The sequence below is a fragment of the Podarcis bocagei genome, assembly GCF_964188305.1.
Source record: "Podarcis bocagei genome assembly, chromosome: 13".
Classification (NCBI taxonomy): domain Eukaryota; kingdom Metazoa; phylum Chordata; class Lepidosauria; order Squamata; family Lacertidae; genus Podarcis; species Podarcis bocagei.
In genome coordinates this window covers 32,860,080-32,881,111 of record NC_138138.1, presented here as the reverse complement: position 1 = coordinate 32,881,111, position 21,032 = coordinate 32,860,080, and the positions used below count along the sequence as shown (strand labels likewise).

Genomic DNA, 21,032 nt, shown 5'->3' with positions numbered 1-21,032 from the left:
GGATGCCTGCAACTCTCCCCAAGCAGTGGGAACGTTCCCGCTGCTTGGGGAGAGATCCGCGAAGCCTGCGCGTGCTGGGATCAGCGCTTGCAGGCTTCGGGATGCCGGCAACTCTCCCCAAGCAGTGGGAACGTTCCCGCTGCTTGGGGAGAGATCCGCGAAGCCTGCACGTGCTGGGATCAGCGCTTGCAGGCTTCGGGATGCCGGCAACTCTCCCCAAGCAGTGGGAACGTTCCCGCTGCTTGAGGAGAGGTCCGCGAAGCCTGGAGAGCGAGAGGGGTCGGTGCGCACCTACCGCTCTCGCTCTCCAGGCTTCAGCGAAAGCCTGCATTCGCCCCATAAGACGCACCCACATTTCCCCTTCATTTTTGGAGGGGGAAAAGTGCGTCTTATAGGGCGAAAAATACGGTATATAGTCAATATAGGCACAGAGTTAATTTTTTAAACATTTTCTAATGGTGGTGTGCCTCGTGATTTTTTTTCATGAAACAAGTGTGCCTTTGCCCAAAAAAGGTTGAAAAACACTGCATTAATGTATATATTAAGGTGCATCATAACAATGGGTTTGATTTGAACTAAAAATCAATTGTGATGACTAAGAATCATTCATTTCATTACACCTACTCAATGTATAACTGAGCTGGATGGAAGAACATATGTAACCTTTCAGCCAAAATGTCTGCAAAGATTTTGTAATCCACATTAAGTAGTGATATTGGGCGGTAGTTCTTCAGTTGAGTCTTTTCAGTCTCTGTCTTTGGTATGAGTGAAATATATGCTTCTTTCCACGATTCAGGTGTCTTTTTTCCCTCAAGGATCTCATTACAGACTTCTTTTAGTGGTTGAATCAGCCATTCCTTCAGCGATTTGTAGTATCTTGAAGTCAATCCATCTGGTCCTGGAGATTTGCCCAGTTGCATATTCTGAATGGCGGCCTCTATCTCTTGTTCTGTTATTCTCTGGTTCAAATCCATCTTGTTTTGATGAGAGATTTTTTGTAGTCCAAATTTATCAAGGAATTTATCTATATCTTCTTCATTTTGCGGGCCTTGAGTATAAAGCTTTTTAAAATAACTCAGGAAGCAATTTCTAATTTCATTAGGTTTAGAGATATTCTTTCCATCCACTTCTAAACTTGTGACTGTATTTAGTTTCTGCCTTTTCTTCAGTTGCCAAGCCAGAAGTTTACCGCATTTATTTGCTGATTCAAATGTCTTTTGCTTCATCTGCTTTATCTTCCATTCAATCTCCAGGTTCATCAATTCCATGTATTGTGATTGATATAACTTGATCTCTCTTAAAATCTCCTGGGACTTTGGTTTTGCTCTTAATTTTTTCTCTCCTTCTTTTATCTTTTCCAGAATCTTTTCTTTTTTCTCATTTTGTTTTTTCCTCTTTATTGAGTTTTGTTGAATCAAGAAGCCTCGCATCACCGCTTTGCTTGCGTCCCAGATCACTCTTTTCTCAACGTCAGCCCTCAAATTTATTTCAAAATAGTCTTTTAAGGTTTTTTGGGCCTTCATAACAATTTCCTTGTCTCGAAAGAGGGCGTCATTCATTCTCCATCTAAATTGACCAGTTGTTGTTAGTTTCATTTCCATCTTGACGGCGTTATGGTCGGAGCAAGTTTTTGGGCAGATTTCTACCTTCTTAATCTTTGGGGCCATGCCACTAGTAATCCAAATTTGATCAATTCTGGTCCAGGTCAACATTGCTTGGGAGAAAAAGGTTCCCTCTCTCTCCAGAGGGTTCCTTGTTCTCCATATATCTATCAAGTCCATGTTTTCAGTCATTTCAAAGAAAGTCTTAGGAAGTCTCCCTTCCTTACTGATTGTTAGTCTTTGTGCCTTATCCATATTAGTGGAGACCACGCCATTCATGTCTCCCATAATTATCATATTGTAATCCAAGTAGTCCGTCAGGGTTTCATGAAGTCTCTTAAAGAAGTCAGATTTGCCTTCATTTGGTGCATAAATTCCAACAACTAAAAGTTTTTCTCCTTGTACTTGTATCTCCACTGCCAAGTATCTCCCTTGTTCATCTTTAAATATCATTTTTGGAGCCCATTTTTCTTTCACATATATTACAACTCCTCTTTTCTTAACTTTGTCTGATGAAACAAATTCTTGTCCTAGCCTTTTATTTGTAAGTAGTCTCCTGTGGGCTCTAGTTATGTGCGTTTCTTGTAGGCATATCAAGTCCAATTGTTCTCTGTTCAAAATATGAAATACTTGTCTTCTCTTCAAAGGCCCATTCAGTCCATTACAATTCCAACTAAGGAATTGCAGAGCCATCTTGTTATTTTCTTAAGGCTCCTCCAACAGCTCCAAGTTGTTGCTCTTCTTCTGATGGTGGTGGTTTTTGTCCAATCGAGAGATTCAGGATATCTAGTGCTCTCCTCTGTTCTGCCAGTACATCCACAGTCCCCTTCTGTAAGTCCTCCTGATTTCTTGCCAAAAATTTGTCTTTATCTTGAATTGTCTTTATTTTCACCTTTTTTGCCTTGTAATCAAATGACAGTCCTTGTGGAAATTCCCACCTAAAGCGGATGGAATTTTTCTTTAGCAGAAGAGCCAGGTCCTTGTAGAAGTTTCTTAAGTCCAAGATGTATTTTGGGATATCTTTGAAAATCTGTATAGCTGAGTTGCCAATTTGCAGGGCCTTTTCAAAATGTAGTCCTAGTATTTTGTCTCTTTCCTCCTTGGATCTAAATGTAATCAGGCAGTCTCTCGGGGTCTTTCTGTCCTGTTTTTTACCCAGTCTAAAAGCTGTTGTAATTTTAAATTCGTCTTCCTCCAGATCCCAGCAGTCCACAAACTCCCGTGTCAGGTATTCCGCCAGGTTGTCTCTCTCGTTCTCCGGGATCGATCTTAATTTCAAATTTCTCTCTTTTCTCTGTAACTCCCACAAGGCCAGAGTTGCATCATGCTCATAGACCTTCTTGGCAATCGGCTCTAATTTCTCTTGCGTCTCTCCAGCAACAGCTTTGGCATCTTCGGCAATTTGGCGTGTAGTAGCGTTTTCCTCCACCAATTTATTAATGGATTCTGTGTTCTGGTTTAATCTTACTGATATTTCTGTTAATTTTTGTGTATTTTCTGAAGTCTGTTTTGTCAAAGACTCCAGAGTTTGATTTATCTTAAGCAGAGCGTCTGTCACAGCTTCCATAGAGGCAGCTGCTCCTTTTTCCTGTTCTGTTGTTCCTGCTGGTCCTGGAGTTGCAGCTGAAATTGAGCCTCTTTTCTTTGTCTGTTGCTGTTGCAGCTGTTGTTGTTGTTGCCTGATTTTGGCTCTTGTGACAATCTCTTCTTGTGCGCCACTCATGTCAAGGTCACTTCCCACGGGAGCTGTTTCCTGTTGGAAAATTCCACTGTCCTAGGCCGTGTCGAACTTTACTTTACCCTCTAGGGGGAGCAAATCAAAATGGCCATAAAATAAAGTGTCCAAATACAAGAACAAAGGAGAATGTCCAAAAGTATAGAAAAGAGAGATTAACACAGTCAAAGTCAATATTACTATAAGCTTGTAGCTATAAATTGCCACAGTTTCCCAGTCTATGCTGTTTCTCCTTGTAATACACTGTAGCCAGTCACTGTGTGGACTTTGTATCACAGTATCACTTTGCAGGCAAAAGTCAGTTCAGTGACCTATTGTTCTGAGAAGGCAGACCGTTTCGTGCTTTCAATAGAGAGACAGCAGAGGATTTTACTTCAGGTAAATCATGCAGTTTTTAAAGTCCCATTCACCTCCCCTCTGCCCTGCTAGCTAGAGGGGAGATCCAAAGTCTCAGTGCCCGGTTAAGTTAATTAAAAAGCGGGTTTCATCGGATGCAAGTTTAAAGTTCCGTTGCTTTCACTTTCATGCAGTCGGGGGGAGGCAGACTTCCTTGATTTAATCCCCCGCTTTCAGCTCAATTTTCAAGATTTAAAAGGGTCCCAATTGTTTTTCAAATCCTACTCACGGGAATTCCGTCCAGAATTTCTTTTCAGGAAGAAGTCGGCGCTCTCCGCTTATGGCGACGCGGCTTCACTTCGCAGGCTGGGTAGCGACTCTCAGCACCGCGCTCACTCCCGATGTCGATCCGTAGCCTTTAAAAAGATTTAAAAGAGTGTTGATGGAGAAGATTCATGGGGACCAAGCAGGCTTTCTCCCTAAAAGACACCTAGCAGACAATGTAAGGAATGTGATAGATATTTTGGAAAAGTTAGAGGTGAACATAAACACTAAAGCAGTATTGATCTTTGTGGACGCGGAGAAAGCCTTTGACAATATTTCTTGGAGCTTTATGATAAAGAATCTCCATGGGATGGGGGTAGGTCAAGGTTTTGAGAATGGTATGGCTGCAATATACTCTGAACAAAAAGCTAAATTGATTGTAAATAATGTAGTGACGGAGGAACTTAAGATAGAAAAAGGAACACGACAGGGGTGTCCAATTTCCCCATTACTTTTTATCTCAGTTCTGGAGGTGTTGCTGAATATGATAAGGGAAGACCAGCAGGTTAAGGGAGTGCAGGTCGGAGCTAAACATTACAAGCTAAGAGCGTTTGCAGATGACCTAGTATTGACTTTGCAAGAGCCAAACACTAGTACGAAAAAGGTTTTAGAAATAATACAACAGTTTGGCCAGGTAGCTGGATTTAAGCTGAATAAACAAAAAACCAAAGTCTTAGGAAAAAATTTAACAGAGACAGAAAAGGAGAAGTTTCAAGAGGAGACAGGGTTGACACTGGTCAAGAAGGTGAAATACCTAGGGGTTTATTTGACATCTAAAAATGTGAATTTGTATAAAGATAATTACGAAAAATGTTGGTCGGAAATCAAAAAAGATCTAGAAATATGGTCAAATTTGAAATTGTCAATGTTAGGCCGAATTGCTGTGATCAAAATGAATGTATTGCCTAGAATGTTATTTTTGTTCCAGACCTTGCAGATCCTGGACAAGATGGAATGTTTTAAGAGGTGGCAGAAAGATATTTCGAAATTTGTCTGGCAGGGCAAAAAGCCCAGAATTAAATTTAAAATATTGACAGATGCTAAAGAAAGAGGGGGTTTTGCCCTGCCGGACTTGAAATTGTATTATGAGGCAGCAGCATTTTGCTGGCTGAAAGAATGGATGCTCCTCGAAAACACAGACATCTTAGATCTGGAAGGTTTTAACAATGCTTTTGGTTGGCATGCATATCTATGGTATGACAAAGTTAATAGTGCCGTCAAGAACCACATTGTTAGAAAAGCATTGTTTAACGTTTGGATAAGATATAAAGATCTGTTGGAAAACAAAACCCCTAGATGGGTCTCACCAGTGGAGGCCAAGGCAGTGAAGAAACTCAATATGGAGGTCGGATGGCCGAAGTATTGGGAAATTTTGGAACATGATGGAGATAAGTTGAAATTGCAAAGTTATGAGAAACTGAAGCATAAGGTACAAAATTGGTTTCAATACCATCAAATAGTGGAATTTTTCAAACAGGACAGGAAAATTGGTTTCCAGATGGAAAAATCAAAATTAGAAACTGAATTGTTAGAACCTAGTACTAAGAATTTATCTAGAATGTATAACTTGCTGCTGAAATGGAATACACAGGAGGAGACAGTCAAATCAGCTATGATTAAGTGGGCACAGGATGTTGGTCATAACATCATGTCAGATGACTGGGAATGGTTATGGAACACCGGTATCAAATTTACGGCATGTAATGCCTTAAAGGAAAACATTATGAAAATGGTATACAGGTGGTACATGACCCCAGTCAAGCTGGCAAAAATTTATCATTTGCCCGATAACAAATGTTGGAAATGCAAAGAGACTGAAGGTACCTTCTACCACCTTTGGTGGACATGCCCGAAGATTAAGGCTTTCTGGGAAATGATCTATAATGAAATGAAAAAGGTACTTAAATGTACTTTTTCTAAAAAACCAGAGGCCTTTCTCTTGGGCATTGTCGGCCAATTGGTGTCAAAGAAGGATAGAGCTTTTTTCATGTACGCTACAACAGCAGCAAGAATACTCATCGCAAAGCATTGGAAGACACAAGATCTACCCACTCTGGAAGAATGGCAGATGAAAGTGATGGACTATATGACATTGGCCGAGATGACAGGCAGAATCCGTGACCAAGGAAAAGAGACAGTGGAAGAAGAATGGAGAAAATTTAAAAGTTACCTCAAGGACTATTATAAACTCAATGAATGTTAGAGTGTTTTGGTTCTTAGGAACAAAGGGATACAGTGACATAAGGTTAGAATATAGAGATGACTAAGATGGCTGAGGTTGGAAAGTAACAATTGGGAGTTGCTATAAAATTATGGACATTGGGATGCAGAAAGGGGAGGTACGGGGAAGTCCCAGAAAAGAGGTTTATGAAAATATGTTATGAAATTATACGTGTATGTTTGTTTTTCTAAGTGTTTGTTTGTCCTTTAAAATTTCGTAAAACCAATAAAAATCTTATAAAAAAAAAAAGAACATATGTAACCTTTCATGCACTCTTTAGAAAAACATGATGTGCCAAAAGGAATGAAACAGGATGGATTTAGGCTGATCTAAGCCCCATTCCTAGAGGCTAGACACATAAATCATAAATGTTTTTGATAAGCTGCCTAATAGCAATACCTTTTTTTTAATAGGCCATTAAACAGTGTCCCTGGAGAAGTGCTATCATCTCTATGCTATTGGCCAGATTCTCCAACAGCACCTATTTTCATTTAGATAAATATATGAATGTGCTCCCAGGAAGTCTGAACATGCTCTGTGGCTATGATTAACTGTTGTGGTGGGGGCATAGAAATGGACTGTGCTGAAATATGGCATGGCTGGCTAGCTGGAACTCTAAACAGGACTGTCCCACCATGCAACATTCTCTTGCAGGTTCCTAGTCTGAACATTTCTACAATCTTACCTGACTGGAGAATCAGATCCTGAGCAACACTGAGGGCAGAAGTCTTCTCTTGGTTCTTTGCATCCTTCTGCTGGTAACCACAGGAATATTGGCCAGTATTCTTCAGCAATGCATTTACGATGTATTGAGCATTTTGAGATGTTGCTTTCTTGAATGAAATAGGAGCCCCATCTTTACAGAAAAAAAATCTGGTCACCATGACCTCTGATGGAGCCATACAGAGTACTGCAATAATTTCCCCTTCAGGAACCGAAGTTGCGTTCAAGAATAAATCAGGAGCAGGAAGTTCACCTAGAGAACAAACGGAAGAAATAAATAAAGAGCATAAGTGAATGCGGAGAGTAAGTGAAAATGTAGTTGCAATGGAGGGTGAGCATTTGAGGAATCATGTGGAATTAGATTGTTTTATCACCTTTGTTTTTGTCTTACTGTATTGCTTTTTAGCACTGTTTCCCCCCATAATTAAAACAAAAAAATTCCTTCCAGTAGCACCTTAAAGACCAACTAGTTTAGTTCTTGGTATGAGCTTTCGTGTGCATGCACACTTCTTCAGATACACTGAAACAGAAGTTGCCAGATCCTTCTATATAAGGATCTGGCAACTTCTGTTTCAGTGTATCTGAAGAAGTGTGCATGCACACGAAAGCTCATACCAAGAACTAAACTAGTTGGTCTTTAAGGTGCTACTGGAAGGAATTTTTTTGTTTTGACTATGGCAGACCAACACGGCTACCTATCTGTAACTCCCCCCATAATTGTTTATTGTATACTGTTTTTTTTTTAATAAAATATTTATTAAAGATTTTAAACATGTAATCACCAAACACATACAAAAACCATCACCAAAATACAATAAACAAAAAAAGACATAAAAGAAGAGAAAGATTAACACATAATAGAAAAAAAGAACATATAACAACAGAATCAAGTGATTAATAACCGTATTTTCTTCACTTTTTGGACTTCCTCGCATCTCTCGTTCCTGCGTTCCCAATCATAAAATTTTAAACAGCAATTTAACACCTTGTTTCAGATCTTATTTTTGTAGTTTTCCAATATTATGTCTCTAACTTTAAATATTTTTATCAAGAACTTAAATTCTTAATTTAGACATAATATTAATCCCAAAGTTTGTCTTTTTCTCAAATTTCACATATTCTCATACTCCTTACAGCTAGCTTGCTAGTACCATGTTGTTTTCAGTCCTGCATCCTTCTTAGCACTCATACATTTTACAATGTTTTTGTAAATAGTCCTTAAATTTCTTCCAATCCTCTTCCATTGCTTCTTCTCCCAGGTCTCGGATTCTGCCGGTCATTTCTGCCAGTTCCATGTAGTCTATCAGTTGCATCTGCCATTCTTCCAGCGTGGGCAAGTCTTGGGTCTTCCAATATTTTGCTATAAGTATCCTTGCTGCTGTTGTTGCGTACATAAAGAATGTTTGGTCCCTTTTTAACACCCTCTGGCCAACAATGCCCAATAGGAAGGCCTCTGGTTTCTTAGGGAAGGTATACTTAAATACCTTTTTCAACTCATTGTAAATCATTTCCCAGAAGGCCTTGACCCTAGGGCAGGTCCACCAGAGGTGAAAAAACGTTCCTTCAATTTCTTTACACTTCCAACATTTATTATCAGGCATATGGTATATTTTTGCAAGCTTGACTGGGGTCATGTACCACCTGTATATCATTTTCATAATATTCTCTTTTAAGGCATTACATGCCGTGAACTTCATACCGGTGGTCCATAACTTTTCCCAGTCAGCAAACATAATATTGTACCCAATATCCTGTGCCCATTTTATCATAGCTGATTTAACCGTTTCATCTTGTGTATTCCATTTTAACAGCAAGTTATACATTTTTGAAAGTACCTTAGTCTTAGGTTCTAGCAATTCTGTTTCTAGTTTAGATTTTTCCACCTGGAATCCTATCTTTTTGTCCGATTTAAAAACCTCTTTAATCTGAGCATAATGTAACCAATCTCGCACTTTATCTTTTAGTTTCTCCAAACTCTGCAATCTCCAATTATCTCCATCCTTTTCAAGTATTTCCCAATATTTCGGCCAGTTGGCCTCCATATTGAGTCTTTTCCGAGCCTTAGCTTCCATTGGTGACAACCACCTTGGGGTCTTATTTTCTAATAAGTCTTTATATTTCATCCAGACATTGAACACCGCTTTTCTGACAATATGGTTCTTGAAAGCCTTATGGGTTTTAACCTTGTCGTACCACAAATATGCATGCCATCCATAAGCATTGTTAAATCCTTCCAAATCCAGAACATCAGTGTTCTCAAGAAGCAACCAATCCTTCATCCAGCAGAAAGCTGCTGATTCGTAGTATAGCCTTAAGTCTGGCAGGGCAAACCCCCCTCTATCTTTAGCATCAGTTAAAATTTTAAACTTTATTCTGGGCTTTTTGCCCTGCTAGACAAATTTAGAGATATCTCTCTGCCACTTCCTGAAACACTCCACTTTGTCCACAATCTGTAAAGTCTGAAACAAAAACAACATTTTTGGCAATACATTCATCTTTATAGCAGCATTTATAGCATCTATTTGCTAAAATGTCTGCAAAAATTTTGTAATCCACATTTAGGAGGGAGATGGGACGGTAGTTCTTAAGCTGTGTCTTTTCAGTTTCTGATTTAGGAATCAATGTGATGAAAGCTTCTTTCCACGTTTCCGGTGCCCTCCTCCCCTCCATAATCTGATTGCAAACCTCCATTAGTGGTTGTATCAAATAGTCTTTCAATGTCTTATAGTATTTGGAGGTGAGTCCATCTGGTCCTGGAGATTTGCCCAATTGCATATTCTGAATGGCATCTTCAATCTCTTGTTTTGTTATTTTATAATTCAGGATTGTCTTATTTTTTTGAGACAGTTTTTGTAGTCCATTTTTTCTCAAAAATTGATCTATCTCAGTATCACTTTGTGGCCCTTGCGTATATAATTGTTTGAAGTATCTCTGGAAGCACTTCTAATTTCCACAGGATTCTGAACATTTTTTCCTTCAATCTCTAAATTGGTAACCGTGTTTAATTTTTGTCTCTTTTTCAACTGCCATGCTAGCAGTTTTCCACATTTGTTTGCCAATTCAAAAGATCTTTGTTTCATCAACTTAATTTTCCACTCCACTTCCTGATTTATCAATTTGGAATATTGTGCTTGATAAAGTTTAATTTCTCTCAGAATCTCCTGTGATTTCGGTTTCGATCTTAACTTCTTCTCACATTCTTTGATTTTTCCCAAAATCTTATCTTTTTTCTCATTCTGTGCTCTTTTCTTTATGGTGTTCTGTTGTATCAGAAACCCCCTCATTACTGCTTTACTTGCATCCCAGATTACTCTTTTTTCCACCGTCGTGTTCAAGTTTATGTCAAAATAGTCCTTCAAAGCTTTTTGGGCCTTTTTAATAATCTCCTGATCCCTAAACAAATTGTCATTCATCTTCCATCTGAAGGAGCCGGTTGGGGTTAGTCTCATATCCATCTTTACTGCGTTATGGTCGGAGCAGGTCTTTGGGCAGATTTCCACTTTTCTTATCTTAGGTGCCAGACCTCTAGTTATCCATATTTGGTCGATTCTTGTCCATGTCAGCTGGGCTTCAGAAAAGAATGTTCCTTCTCTTCCTAGGGGATTCTCTGTCCTCCAAATGTCAATCAAGTCCACATTGTCAGTTATCTCGAAAAAAGTCTTAGGTAGTCTGCCGTCTTTAGTTACATTCTGGCTATGTGACTTATCCATATTTGTTGATACCACCCCATTCATATCTCCCATCAAAATGATGTTGTTAAAGTCCAGATAATCCAGCATTATCTCATGCAGCTTATTGTAAAATTCCGATTTCCCTTCATTTGGTGCATAGATTCCTAATATCAAAAACTTTTCACCTTGAGTTTGTATCTCAATCGCCAAAATTCTTCCTTGGTCATCTTTGAATAAAAATTTTGGTGATAGGCTCTCCCTAGCATAGATCACCACACCTCTTTTCTTAACTCGGTCCGATGAAATAAATTCTTGGCCTAGTCTTTTATTTATTAGTACTTTTCTATGGAGCCTAGTCACGTGTGTTTCTTGCAAGCAAATAATGTCCAATTGTTCTTTTTTCAATATATGAAATATTTTCCTCCTTTTCTCCGGGGAATTACAACCATTAATATTCCAGCTCAAAAGCTGCAGAGACATCCTGGATAAATCTGTTATTCCTCTGGGGGTGGCTTCTTTTTCTCCTGATCTTCAGATCCCAAAGGTGTAGGTACAGGTGATGGCCCAGACCCTGGTGGTCTATCAATCCCTTTCTGAAGGTCTTCTCCGTATGCTCTTAAAAAATTTTCTTTGTCTTCGGCTGTCTTGATTTTCACCTTCTTCCCTCTGAATGTAAAGGATAATCCTTGGGGAAATTCCCACCTGAAAACAATTGAGTTACTCCTCAATAGTCCTGTTAGCTCTGTGTAGGTAGCTCTGAGGTCCAGGAGTTGTTTCGGGATGTCTTTAAAAATTTCTGCTTTTCGGTCCTCAATTTGAAGTGACTTTTCGTAGTGTAAACTTAGTATTTTATCTCTTTCCTCCTTAGATCTTAAAGTAATCAAGCAGTCTCTGGGCCTGTCCTTCCTTGCTACTTTTCCAAGTCGAAAAGCAGTCACAATTTTAAAATCTTTATCTTCTTCCAATGCCCAAGACTTGGAAAATTCTTTTGTCAGGTACTCTGTTAAGTTCCCTTGTTCAAGTTCCAAAATTGACCTCAATCTCAAATTATTTTCCCGGCTGCGTAATTCTAACATAGACAGATAGGTCTGCTGGTCACCAACCTGACATTACCTCAGTAGATTTCATATTCTACAATGGATATTCTCTGCGAGTGATTGCCTCCTTCAAAGATCAAAACTTGGCTAAACATATATATAGATCAAGACATCTGCTGTCAAAGAAAAGGATAACGGTAACAAGATTCTTCGAAAACAGCACATGTTTGAAATTGTTCCCTGATGAGTTTACGACAGCTGAGATAAGATTTACTTGTAAACCAAAGGAGGAGAGAGGACACTCAAAAGACAAACTGAAACATACTGAGCAAGGGCCTTTGAAACCAAGACAGGAGATGAGATTGCCTAATGAGGGGATGGATAACTTCTACCCAGAAGAAAAGGCATTAATAAACCAGTTTGGATTGTTGCCTTTCTTTGCCCAATCTGAGATCTTGAGAAGATTGGAGACCCTTAGAAATAAGTTAACAGAGATGAATGCTCAGGAAAAAGTAAGAGAGAAAGAACCGGCAACGGACCAATTCAAGAAAGAGAACCTCTCTGTAAAAGCCAAGACAGACCTCATGAAAGATTACTTTTATAATACCTCTACAATTGCGGAGATAAACCTGTTAACAACAGATCTAACACAGTGCGTAAGGGACAGCAACAATCTACCATCTAAGAAGGAAACCATCCCTATGGCAACCACGAAAGACTACCCTTATATTACCTCTGCAGCTGCAGAGATAAACCTGAAAACAACAGATCTAACACAGTGCGTAAGGGATAGCAACAACCTACCATCTAAGAAGGAAACCATCCCTATGACAACCACAACGCGCTCTTGGACCAGCATGAGATACCTGGATGAGGATGAACTTGGTATCAGTCAAATAGAACACCTCAAGGTAGATTCGCCAAAAAAAGGAGTACTGATCACTAACGTTAGCACGCTGCACCCTTCAACTGATTCCATTGAGTACCTGGGCGATAATACATCTATGGACATTGCCAAAATGAATGAAATCCAACCAACAGATAAAAAGATAGGCCCAAAAAATCCTTCAAAGGCAAATTGACTAAGATCAATTTTTGGCAAGACAACGTGCAACCTTGCCTTGCTAACTTGGAATATTGCAGGTTGGCAAAAGAGGGTCTCTGACCAATCCTTTGCTAAATATATCCAGAGACATGACATTGTGTTTCTTCAGGAGACCTGGAGCACAAGTGAAGTGGAGTTAAATGGTTTTTCTGCGTTCTCCCTCCCAGGTCTTTTAAGTACTAGAGGGGGGCGAGTTAAAGGTGGGTTAGTTACTTTAATCTCAACAAGGCTAAGGGCCACATTTAAAAAACTAGACCCACTAGACCATCTGGCCACAGCTGTGCAAGTACAGTGGAGAACCCACAGCTGGCTGCTGATTAATGTATACCTACCCCCACAAAGAGAGAAAAGATTGATAAGAAATACTTGGGTTCAGTTAGAACAGTATCTTGACAAACTACTAAATCAATTCCCTGATGCCTCTGTAGTGGTGGCAGGCGATCTAAATGCCAGAACTGGACAATCTGATGAGGCTTTGTGTGCCCATTTCCACGAAACAGTCCCCATTATAGAGGAAACCCACCCAATACCGGCTAGAATCTCAAAGGATAAAGGCTGCAATTATGCCGGCTTATGCCTACTACACTTGGTCAATAAGTTGGACCTGGTTATATTAAATGGCCGTACAGAGGGGGAGAAGGTCGGAGAATTCACATTTATATCTAACAATGGCGCCTCCACAATTGATTATATAATCGTGTCGTATGATCTTCAAAACAAAGTTCTGGAATGTAAAGTGGAGGAGCGCTTAGACAGTGATCATCTGCCATTAAGTGCACTCGTAGTTGCGGGAAAGGATTTATCCCGCGCTGAAAAAATCGAGCATTCGAGCCCTACAGCTTTGGAGCTCAGATATTCACGCATCAGATGGACAGATGAACTGCATAAGGAAATTTCAAGTAGGCTATGCTCAAAGGAATTCCTCACTAAGAGAGAAAACCTTATAACTTCCTCAAGCCATGAATTAAAGATAAATTTATTTCAGGAGTTAATTTTACTCCTTCAAGATCCCCTGAAGGAAAAAAGGAACAGGCCAAGTAGGCAATCCTCAGTATATAAAAACTCCAAACCCTGGTTTGATCAAGAATGTCAGGATATGAAGCTAAATTTACTGAAAAAATACAAGAATTATAGATCTGCCAATTTACCCCAACTCCCCACGGGCTGGTTTGAAGATAAACGGAATTATAAAATTTTGATCAAAAACAAAAAACTCCTGGCACAGAAAAGAGAATGGAAATGCCTAATAGATGCATCCAGAGAGAGAGATTCGGCCACCTTCTGGAGACTGGTAGCAAATGGAGTGCGACCTACTTCCTCAGAAGTGGAGTACACTATACCTGCAGGGACTTGGGAGGCATTTTTCCAATCTTCATATTCAGCTCTGCCTTTGACTCAGCCACTAATACAGTGTGTGGCAGGTGATGAGTGGCCTCCGGTGTCGGTCGCGGAGATTAGGAGGCTTATTCAGGCACTCAAACACAGAAAAGCCCCGGGAGCAGATAACATCTCTCCTGAACTTCTCAAAGCCAATATTGACTGGTGGGCCCCAGTCCTTGCCACCCTTTTCACCAGCATAGATCAAACAGCAATAATACCAGAGGACTGGGGATTGGCAATCATCGTTCCCATATTCAAGAAAGGCTGCAAACTTGATCCAGCCAATTACAGACCAATCAGTCTCTTAAGCATCATCAGCAAACTTTATGCAACTCACTTACGTGAAAAGCTTGCGGACTGGCTGGAACAGGAGCACATCCTAAAGGAAGCCCAGGCTGGTTTCAGGGCACATAGATCAACTCTAGACCAAGGATTGGTATTGCAACATCTAGTGGAGAAATACACCTCAAAGAAAGGAGGCTCTCTCTATGTAGCCTTTATAGATTTTAAATCAGCCTTCGACTCGATACCCCGGCACAGACTTTGGGAAAAACTAAATGTCACAAACATCGATAGACGTCTTTTGCTTCTTATCCGTAGACTACATGAAAACACTCGGATCCGTGTTAGATGCGACCGTTATGGGAACCTATCAAAGGAAATCCAAAGCTCCCATGGTGTCAAGCAAGGCTGTGTTCTTGCTCCTATTCTTTTTAACTTCTATATAAACTCCTTAGTCGGAAAGATGGAGGAAGCAAGCACTCATTCCCCAAATCTAAATAATACACCAATCCCGGTCCTTTTGTACGCGGATGATGCGGCACTTATTTCCTTCTCTTGTGTGGGTCTAAGAAAACTTTTACGAGCTCTTACAGAGTATTGCGAAGCTGAACACCTAATAGTAAATTACACTAAATCAAAAATTATGGTGTTCTCCAAGAGAAAACTCCGACATAAATGGAAAATTAATAACCAACCTATTGAGCAAGTAACATCTTTTAGATATCTTGGAATAATTTTTGATGAGAAGGGATCCTGGTGCCATCAGATCAAGAATTCCATTGTAAATGCGCAAAGATCTTCCAGAGCTATTATAAGATTCTTTTACAGAAAAGGAGGTCAATATGTCCCTGCTGCCTCCCAGGTCTTTGTTGCAAAAATACTTCCACAATTGACGTATGGCACCCAGATATTTAATTGTCAAAAACTCAAGTCCCTGGAATCTGTACAAACTAAATTTTATCGTTCCCTACTAGGGTTACCTACCTGTGTCTCTAACACTGCCATTAGGCTGGAGGTTGGCCAACTCCCTATTAATGCCAGGATATGGATCTTGAAGATTCACTTCTGGCTAAAACTCATATTTTTCCCAGTGGGAGTGGCTCCATTGACTCTACTAGACCCGTTCCAGTCTAAATGGAGATTGTCGCTTTATGAAAAATTGAGGGGCCTGGGGCTTTCCTCACAAGAACTCATAGCCTCAGGCTTTGAAAAGGCTAAAATGATGGTGAGCCAGCGAATAGGAGATGTAGAGCTTCAGGACCATATGAGCAAGATAGATAAATATCCAGCTATCCAAGATTATGGAAAAGGGTTTAATCTAACCCCATATTTGCTGGACCTACAAATCGCAAAATATAGGCGGGCGTTTACCCTTACCAGATTTGATGTATTGCCATCTGCCTTACTAAAGGGCAGATACGAGGGCACACCCTATGCTGAACGAGTTTGCCCATGTGGTCTGAAGGAGGTGGAAACGGCTTTACATGTGCTGTTACACTGCGACCTTTACGGGGACATCAGGTTACTGTTTATCTCCCCTATCGTTCAGAAATTTCCAGGTCGATCTGAATCTCAGCGGCTGAAAATCCTACTAGGAGATAAAAACCCAGAAGTAACACTGAAAGTGGCCAAGTTTTCTGCGGCCGCGATCAAGCGGAGGGCATTAGCTGTAAAAAAGTAAAAGATCTGACCCCTGGATAAGCCCCCCCTTTTTTAAGCCCATACATATACTGTAGTGCATATATGAGTATGTATATGTGTGTGTATATGTGTATTGTTTTTATGTATAATTTTACAACTTTTAATTGACACCATCATTCCCTTGTAAACTATTGCTGCCTTTTATGTTTTTTTCTTTTCTTCTGGTCTATGACCGTAATAAACTATTCATTCATTCATTCATTCATTCATTTATGCAATGGTTTCACCTCCTCTTTTAATTCTTCAACTTTTTGATTTGCTCCTTCAGCCAGTTTGCGATTTTCTGTAGAGGCTTCAAATAATTTCCCAATTGATTGTACGTTTAAAGCAACCTGCTCAGTTAATTTGTTAACACTGGCTGTACTTTGGTCAATCTTAGCCGATTGATCATCCACCTTTTTGTCCAGTACTTCCAGTTTTTGAAGGATTTTATCTAATATTGAATCAGATCCTCCTGTAGCCATACCTTCCAGCAAAGGTTGCTCAATTTCTTCTTCTTCTTCAGCCGCCAGAACAGCAGGAACAGATGATCTACGTGGCTGTGAAGTTAGTGTCAAAGTTGAGGTCAAAGTTGTTTGTTTAGCTTTCGCTTTGGCCGCTCTTGTTTTCCCAGTGCCACTCATTCCAATTCTGTCTGCTAGCCAAGGTCAAGCTGTGTAAAATCCCATGGGAATCCACAGGCCCAGAGAGTAAACAGCAAGATAACAAGGAAAGAAAGCAAGAACAGAGTCACATGTAGTTATAATTCCCAATTCCTCTAGGGGGAGTTCAAATATACTTGAGAGTAGAGGCAGAATTTTTAAATAAATAATTCCGTTTGATCCAAAAGTTCAAAACTTCAAAAAACAATGTCCACACAGCCACCAATATCCAAAGAACCTTCAGCTCTCATGTAGTTAGCAGAGTTGGTCTTAAAATAACACAATGTCTCTAGAAAGTGCCAGCAACAATGTTCCAAAATGAAGCAGTTCCAATAACTCAGTTGCAACAGATCACAGTAACAAAGAATCAAAGTCTGCAGTCTGATAGCTCTATTACTCCGGCAGTCCGACTGCCTGGGTTTCTTAATAAAATTGTAATTCCACAGGGAGAGGTAAGACACAGTCCATAACAACAAGCAAAAGAGAGTTCAAGTCCTTAATCTCAATAAAGACAGTTCCGTAGGATGCACGGATTAAAATACCTTTAACTCCTCTTCAAAGGCTCCAGACATCAAAGTCCTTTGCTTTAGATCTTAAGCAGAGGCGAGAGACGGACTTCCTGGTTACGTCTCCCGCTTTTTACCGAATTTTAAGTCAATTTAGCCTCCAAATCCTTCTGTCTTTTTTACTCACGGGTTGATACTTTCCAAATCGGATGTTCTCAGGAAAAAAGGTCAGCGCTCACCGACAGCAGCTATGCGGCTTCACTCCACAGAAAGAGCGATCGACTCACAGCACCGCACCCCCTTCCACGTTCCGGAGCCCCTTACGGGGTCCCTTCTTCGTTTCGGGGGGCGCTTCTGGTGCCCGCCGAGTCCCACGACCACAGGCTTTCACTGCCTGTGGGTTTCTGATGTGGGTCTCCGCTTCACCGTAGCGGACGACCCGTTTCCGCGGAGCTTCCTCTTCACAGAGTAAAGAGGACCGCCATTGTCGTTCGCGCCGCCTCCGGAAGTCATGTTTTTAATTATTTCTTTTTGGGGAAAGTGGCATGCCAGTGTTCTACTCTGTTTTATTTATTTAAAACATTTTAATGCCACCTCAATTTTTATTTAGAAATTTGGGGTTGCAAATTCTCAATTTAATTCTTAAAAATGTATAGAAGAAGGAAGGAGGGTTCAGCCAAGCTTAAAGGGGAGGTTTGGGCAAGATATGAGGGAATAGGCAAGGGGGTGAGTGAGGGGTAAATGGAGGGGGGATTAGCCAGGTGGGCTGGTGGGATTGGTGAGCTAAGAAAGTGTGGGTGGCAGCTTCTAGTACATCTCATATTTTCTATAAGCTTGATGATGAAACAAAACACCCCTGAACTTCTTTTATAATGAACATTTAGCATTAAACATTTGGAATGAGTAGAGGAACACCCCCCCCCCACACCATTCTATTCAATCCTGCACACACTAGCACACAGACTTGCACAGTCTCAAACTCACCTGTAGAAGTGCAAAGCTCTGAATCTTTGTCATCACCCAAACACCAGTGATTTGCAAGCAGAGCACCTGGAATAACATCCATGCAATATGTTTATAATATGTTTTAACAAGTAAACACAAGGCAGAGCAATGATTTAATAATTCTCCTAACCTGTTATTTTTGCTGCAGCCTTTTTGGACTGTCTTAAGTGTTTTCTAGCAATCCCTGGTAATCAGATGTGAAGCAACCCGCTCTGGTACCCAGAGCGGTGCTTGTCTCAGGGGTGTGGTGCACCGCCCGGGGGGGCACGGCAAATGGTGCGTGCCCTGGAGGTTGCCGCCAATCGGGGGTCAGCTTTTTGTCACCCCCCTCTTTGGAATGGCACCCGAAGCAAGCCCCCCCCTTGGAACGCCCCTGCTGGTAGTTTCCAATTATGCAAACAATACATATATAGATGAGAGTTAATGTAAAGGCATCTAATTGCCAAGATTCCTATATACCAGAGCACCCCCTGTTCTGGTGCAATTTTTTTTTCTGAGTGCAAAAGGAGTGCATGGTGTGTGAAAGAGATTAAACAAGCATGTGCGAATGCAGAGCTGAGGAGAAACCAATAAAATTGCCCTTTCCCCCATTCCCCCATGTGTTTCACACTGTTCCTTCTCCCAACACTTCTTTAATGTGTACATTTACATTATGTTTTATAACCCAGTCATTCTTAAATTGAAATCCTTTATTCTATTGTGGATAGTACTGGAAGAAGAAGAAGAAGAAGAAGAAGAAGAAGAAGAAGAAGAAGAAGAAGAAGAAGAAGAAGAAGAAGTTGTTGTTGAAGTTAGATGTTTTCATGAAATGTCCTCCACAAGTTGAAGAGGAAGGCCTTATTTCAGTTAATTTTTTAAAATGTATATTGAAAACAGCTTGGCTTTTCTGCAGTGCTGGGGGATAATCCTATCACAAGATCTAAAGACATGGGCAGTTTAGGATACAGCAGATCTCTCCCTCAACTGGGCTCACCATGCAGTAAGTCTCTCAAGCTAAGATGAAGATATGCTCATCACAGCTCAGCTAGTTAAGCTGAGGACACTGTAAGTCAGGGGTCAGCAAACTTTTTCAGCAGGGGACCGGTCCACTGTCCCGCAGACTTTGTGGGGGGCCAGACTACATTTTAGAGGGGGGGGGAGAGAACGATTTTTGCCTGCCTTCAAAGAGGCCTGAAGATGCTTCGCTTTACCTGTCCCAGTTGTCATTCCAATAGCTGCAGTTGGGCTTCCCCAGCCAGCCAGGCGCCGTGGCAAGGTAGGAAGCTGCATTGGCCAGCAAAGACAGAAGCAGCAGCCCTGGCGGAGAAGCCGTGGATGGAGGTAGGGGAACCGGGGCATCACTGGAGCTTTTACCCACCACCTGCTGCTGCTGCTTCCCGAGAGGCACCGCAGAGAAGAAGACAGAGTCGCCTGCCAATCCACAAGCGTTAGCTGTGGCCACCACAACGATCCGCCTGAATGCCATGGGAGGAATGAAGGAGGGAGGGAGGGAGGGAGGGAGGCAGGTGGCAGTGAAGAAAGCGCACACGGAAGTGGTGCAGAGGAGGAAGGAAGGGTGAACTGAGGGAGAGGGAGGAGGAGGAGGAAAATGGAGCAGCAGCTGGCAGCCGGTGTCACATGCCCCCTTCACAGTAACGCCCTGCTGAGGCGGCAGGCGCCCTGTGTGTTACAAGATTGCTCCATCCCTGAGGAGAAAAGCACTGCCGTGTGAGGGAGAAGAAGGGAGAGAGAGGGAAAGAACGTGCGTGTTGGCAATCCACGCGTTGGCAATCCATGTGGCAATTCCCCGACCATCCGCGGGCCGGAGCTAGAAGGCAATTGGGCCTGATGCGGCCCGCGAGCTTTAGTTTGTCGACCTATGCTGTAAGTTCCCCAGAAGGCTGTTGCAGGGATGTGGCAAGGAGCAGGTGACTTAAACTTGAACCTAAGCTCATTCAAATCAGTTTTGAGTCCTGGCAACCTCACAAAGAAGAGTATTTTTAAGGCTTGTTTTTCCACTGCCTCGCTTAGGCAGAGCAGCAGCACTTCTGAAAATGGGCTGGATCTGGTGTATCTTTAACTCAGCTTAACTTGTGCCGGTATGCTTTATACAATTTCTTCTGCGTAGGACTTAGAATCTATAATGGAAGCTTCAAGGAACCTATCATCATACAGCTTTCCACATTCCCAAAACTACAGATCTGGACAAAGTTGTTGAGTTTTTTCTTTCACCCACTCCTCACCCTGCCATCCACCACTGCCAAACGCACTGATCCCCCTCTCACACAGGCACATGCTCCAGAATGTTGCAGATAAAACATGTCAGTTTCACGATCTCAGCTAAGTCGATTAATTTTAACAACCACTCCTCCATTCTTGGTAATGATCAGTCTTTCCATCTTTCAAGAGGTTGACCATATCTACAAATTCCCTTCCCAGTTTCCCAAACTTACAGAGAACCCAGAAGAGATTCATCAGGGTAGATCAGGAGTTGGCTTCCCAATCCGATGTTTGTCTACTCTTCCCAACCTCTGACTCTCAGCTCCTTCTATTTCTCTCACAGACGAGACGGAAATCATCACGACTTTTGCAGAATGCAGCTTCTATCCCCTCCCCTGGGCAACACCCCCATATGTGGCTGCAGCTACCACTCAAGGATGTTTAACTTTATACCTTGTCTTCAGGTGGACTATTCAACGTATCTATGACCCTCAGGCACATTCACTTAGAGATAATATTTGATGGTCATAAAAGTAGGTTTTCATCCGTTATCCTATTTACTCCC

The 21,032-nt window shown here is 41.3% G+C and overlaps 1 protein-coding gene across 5 annotated transcripts in view; it reads right to left on the bottom strand.

Moving 5' to 3' along the window:
• The window catches only part of LOC308570484 (uncharacterized protein), a 65,065-nt gene that overhangs the window by 22,717 nt on the left and 21,316 nt on the right, over nt 1–21,032 (bottom strand). For 4 of the 5 annotated variants that reach the window (XM_081165365.1, XM_081165364.1, XM_081165366.1 and 1 more), the window contains exons 4-5: nt 18,248–18,313; nt 6,903–7,193 (exon numbers count right to left, since the gene is read on the bottom strand). In XM_081165365.1, the coding sequence (XP_081021491.1) occupies nt 6,903–7,193; nt 18,248–18,313 (357 nt within the window). Of the gene's footprint in view, nt 1–6,902; nt 7,194–18,247; nt 18,314–20,700; nt 20,799–21,032 lie in introns of those variants that run through there. The other variant, XM_081165368.1, reaches the window with a different exon arrangement.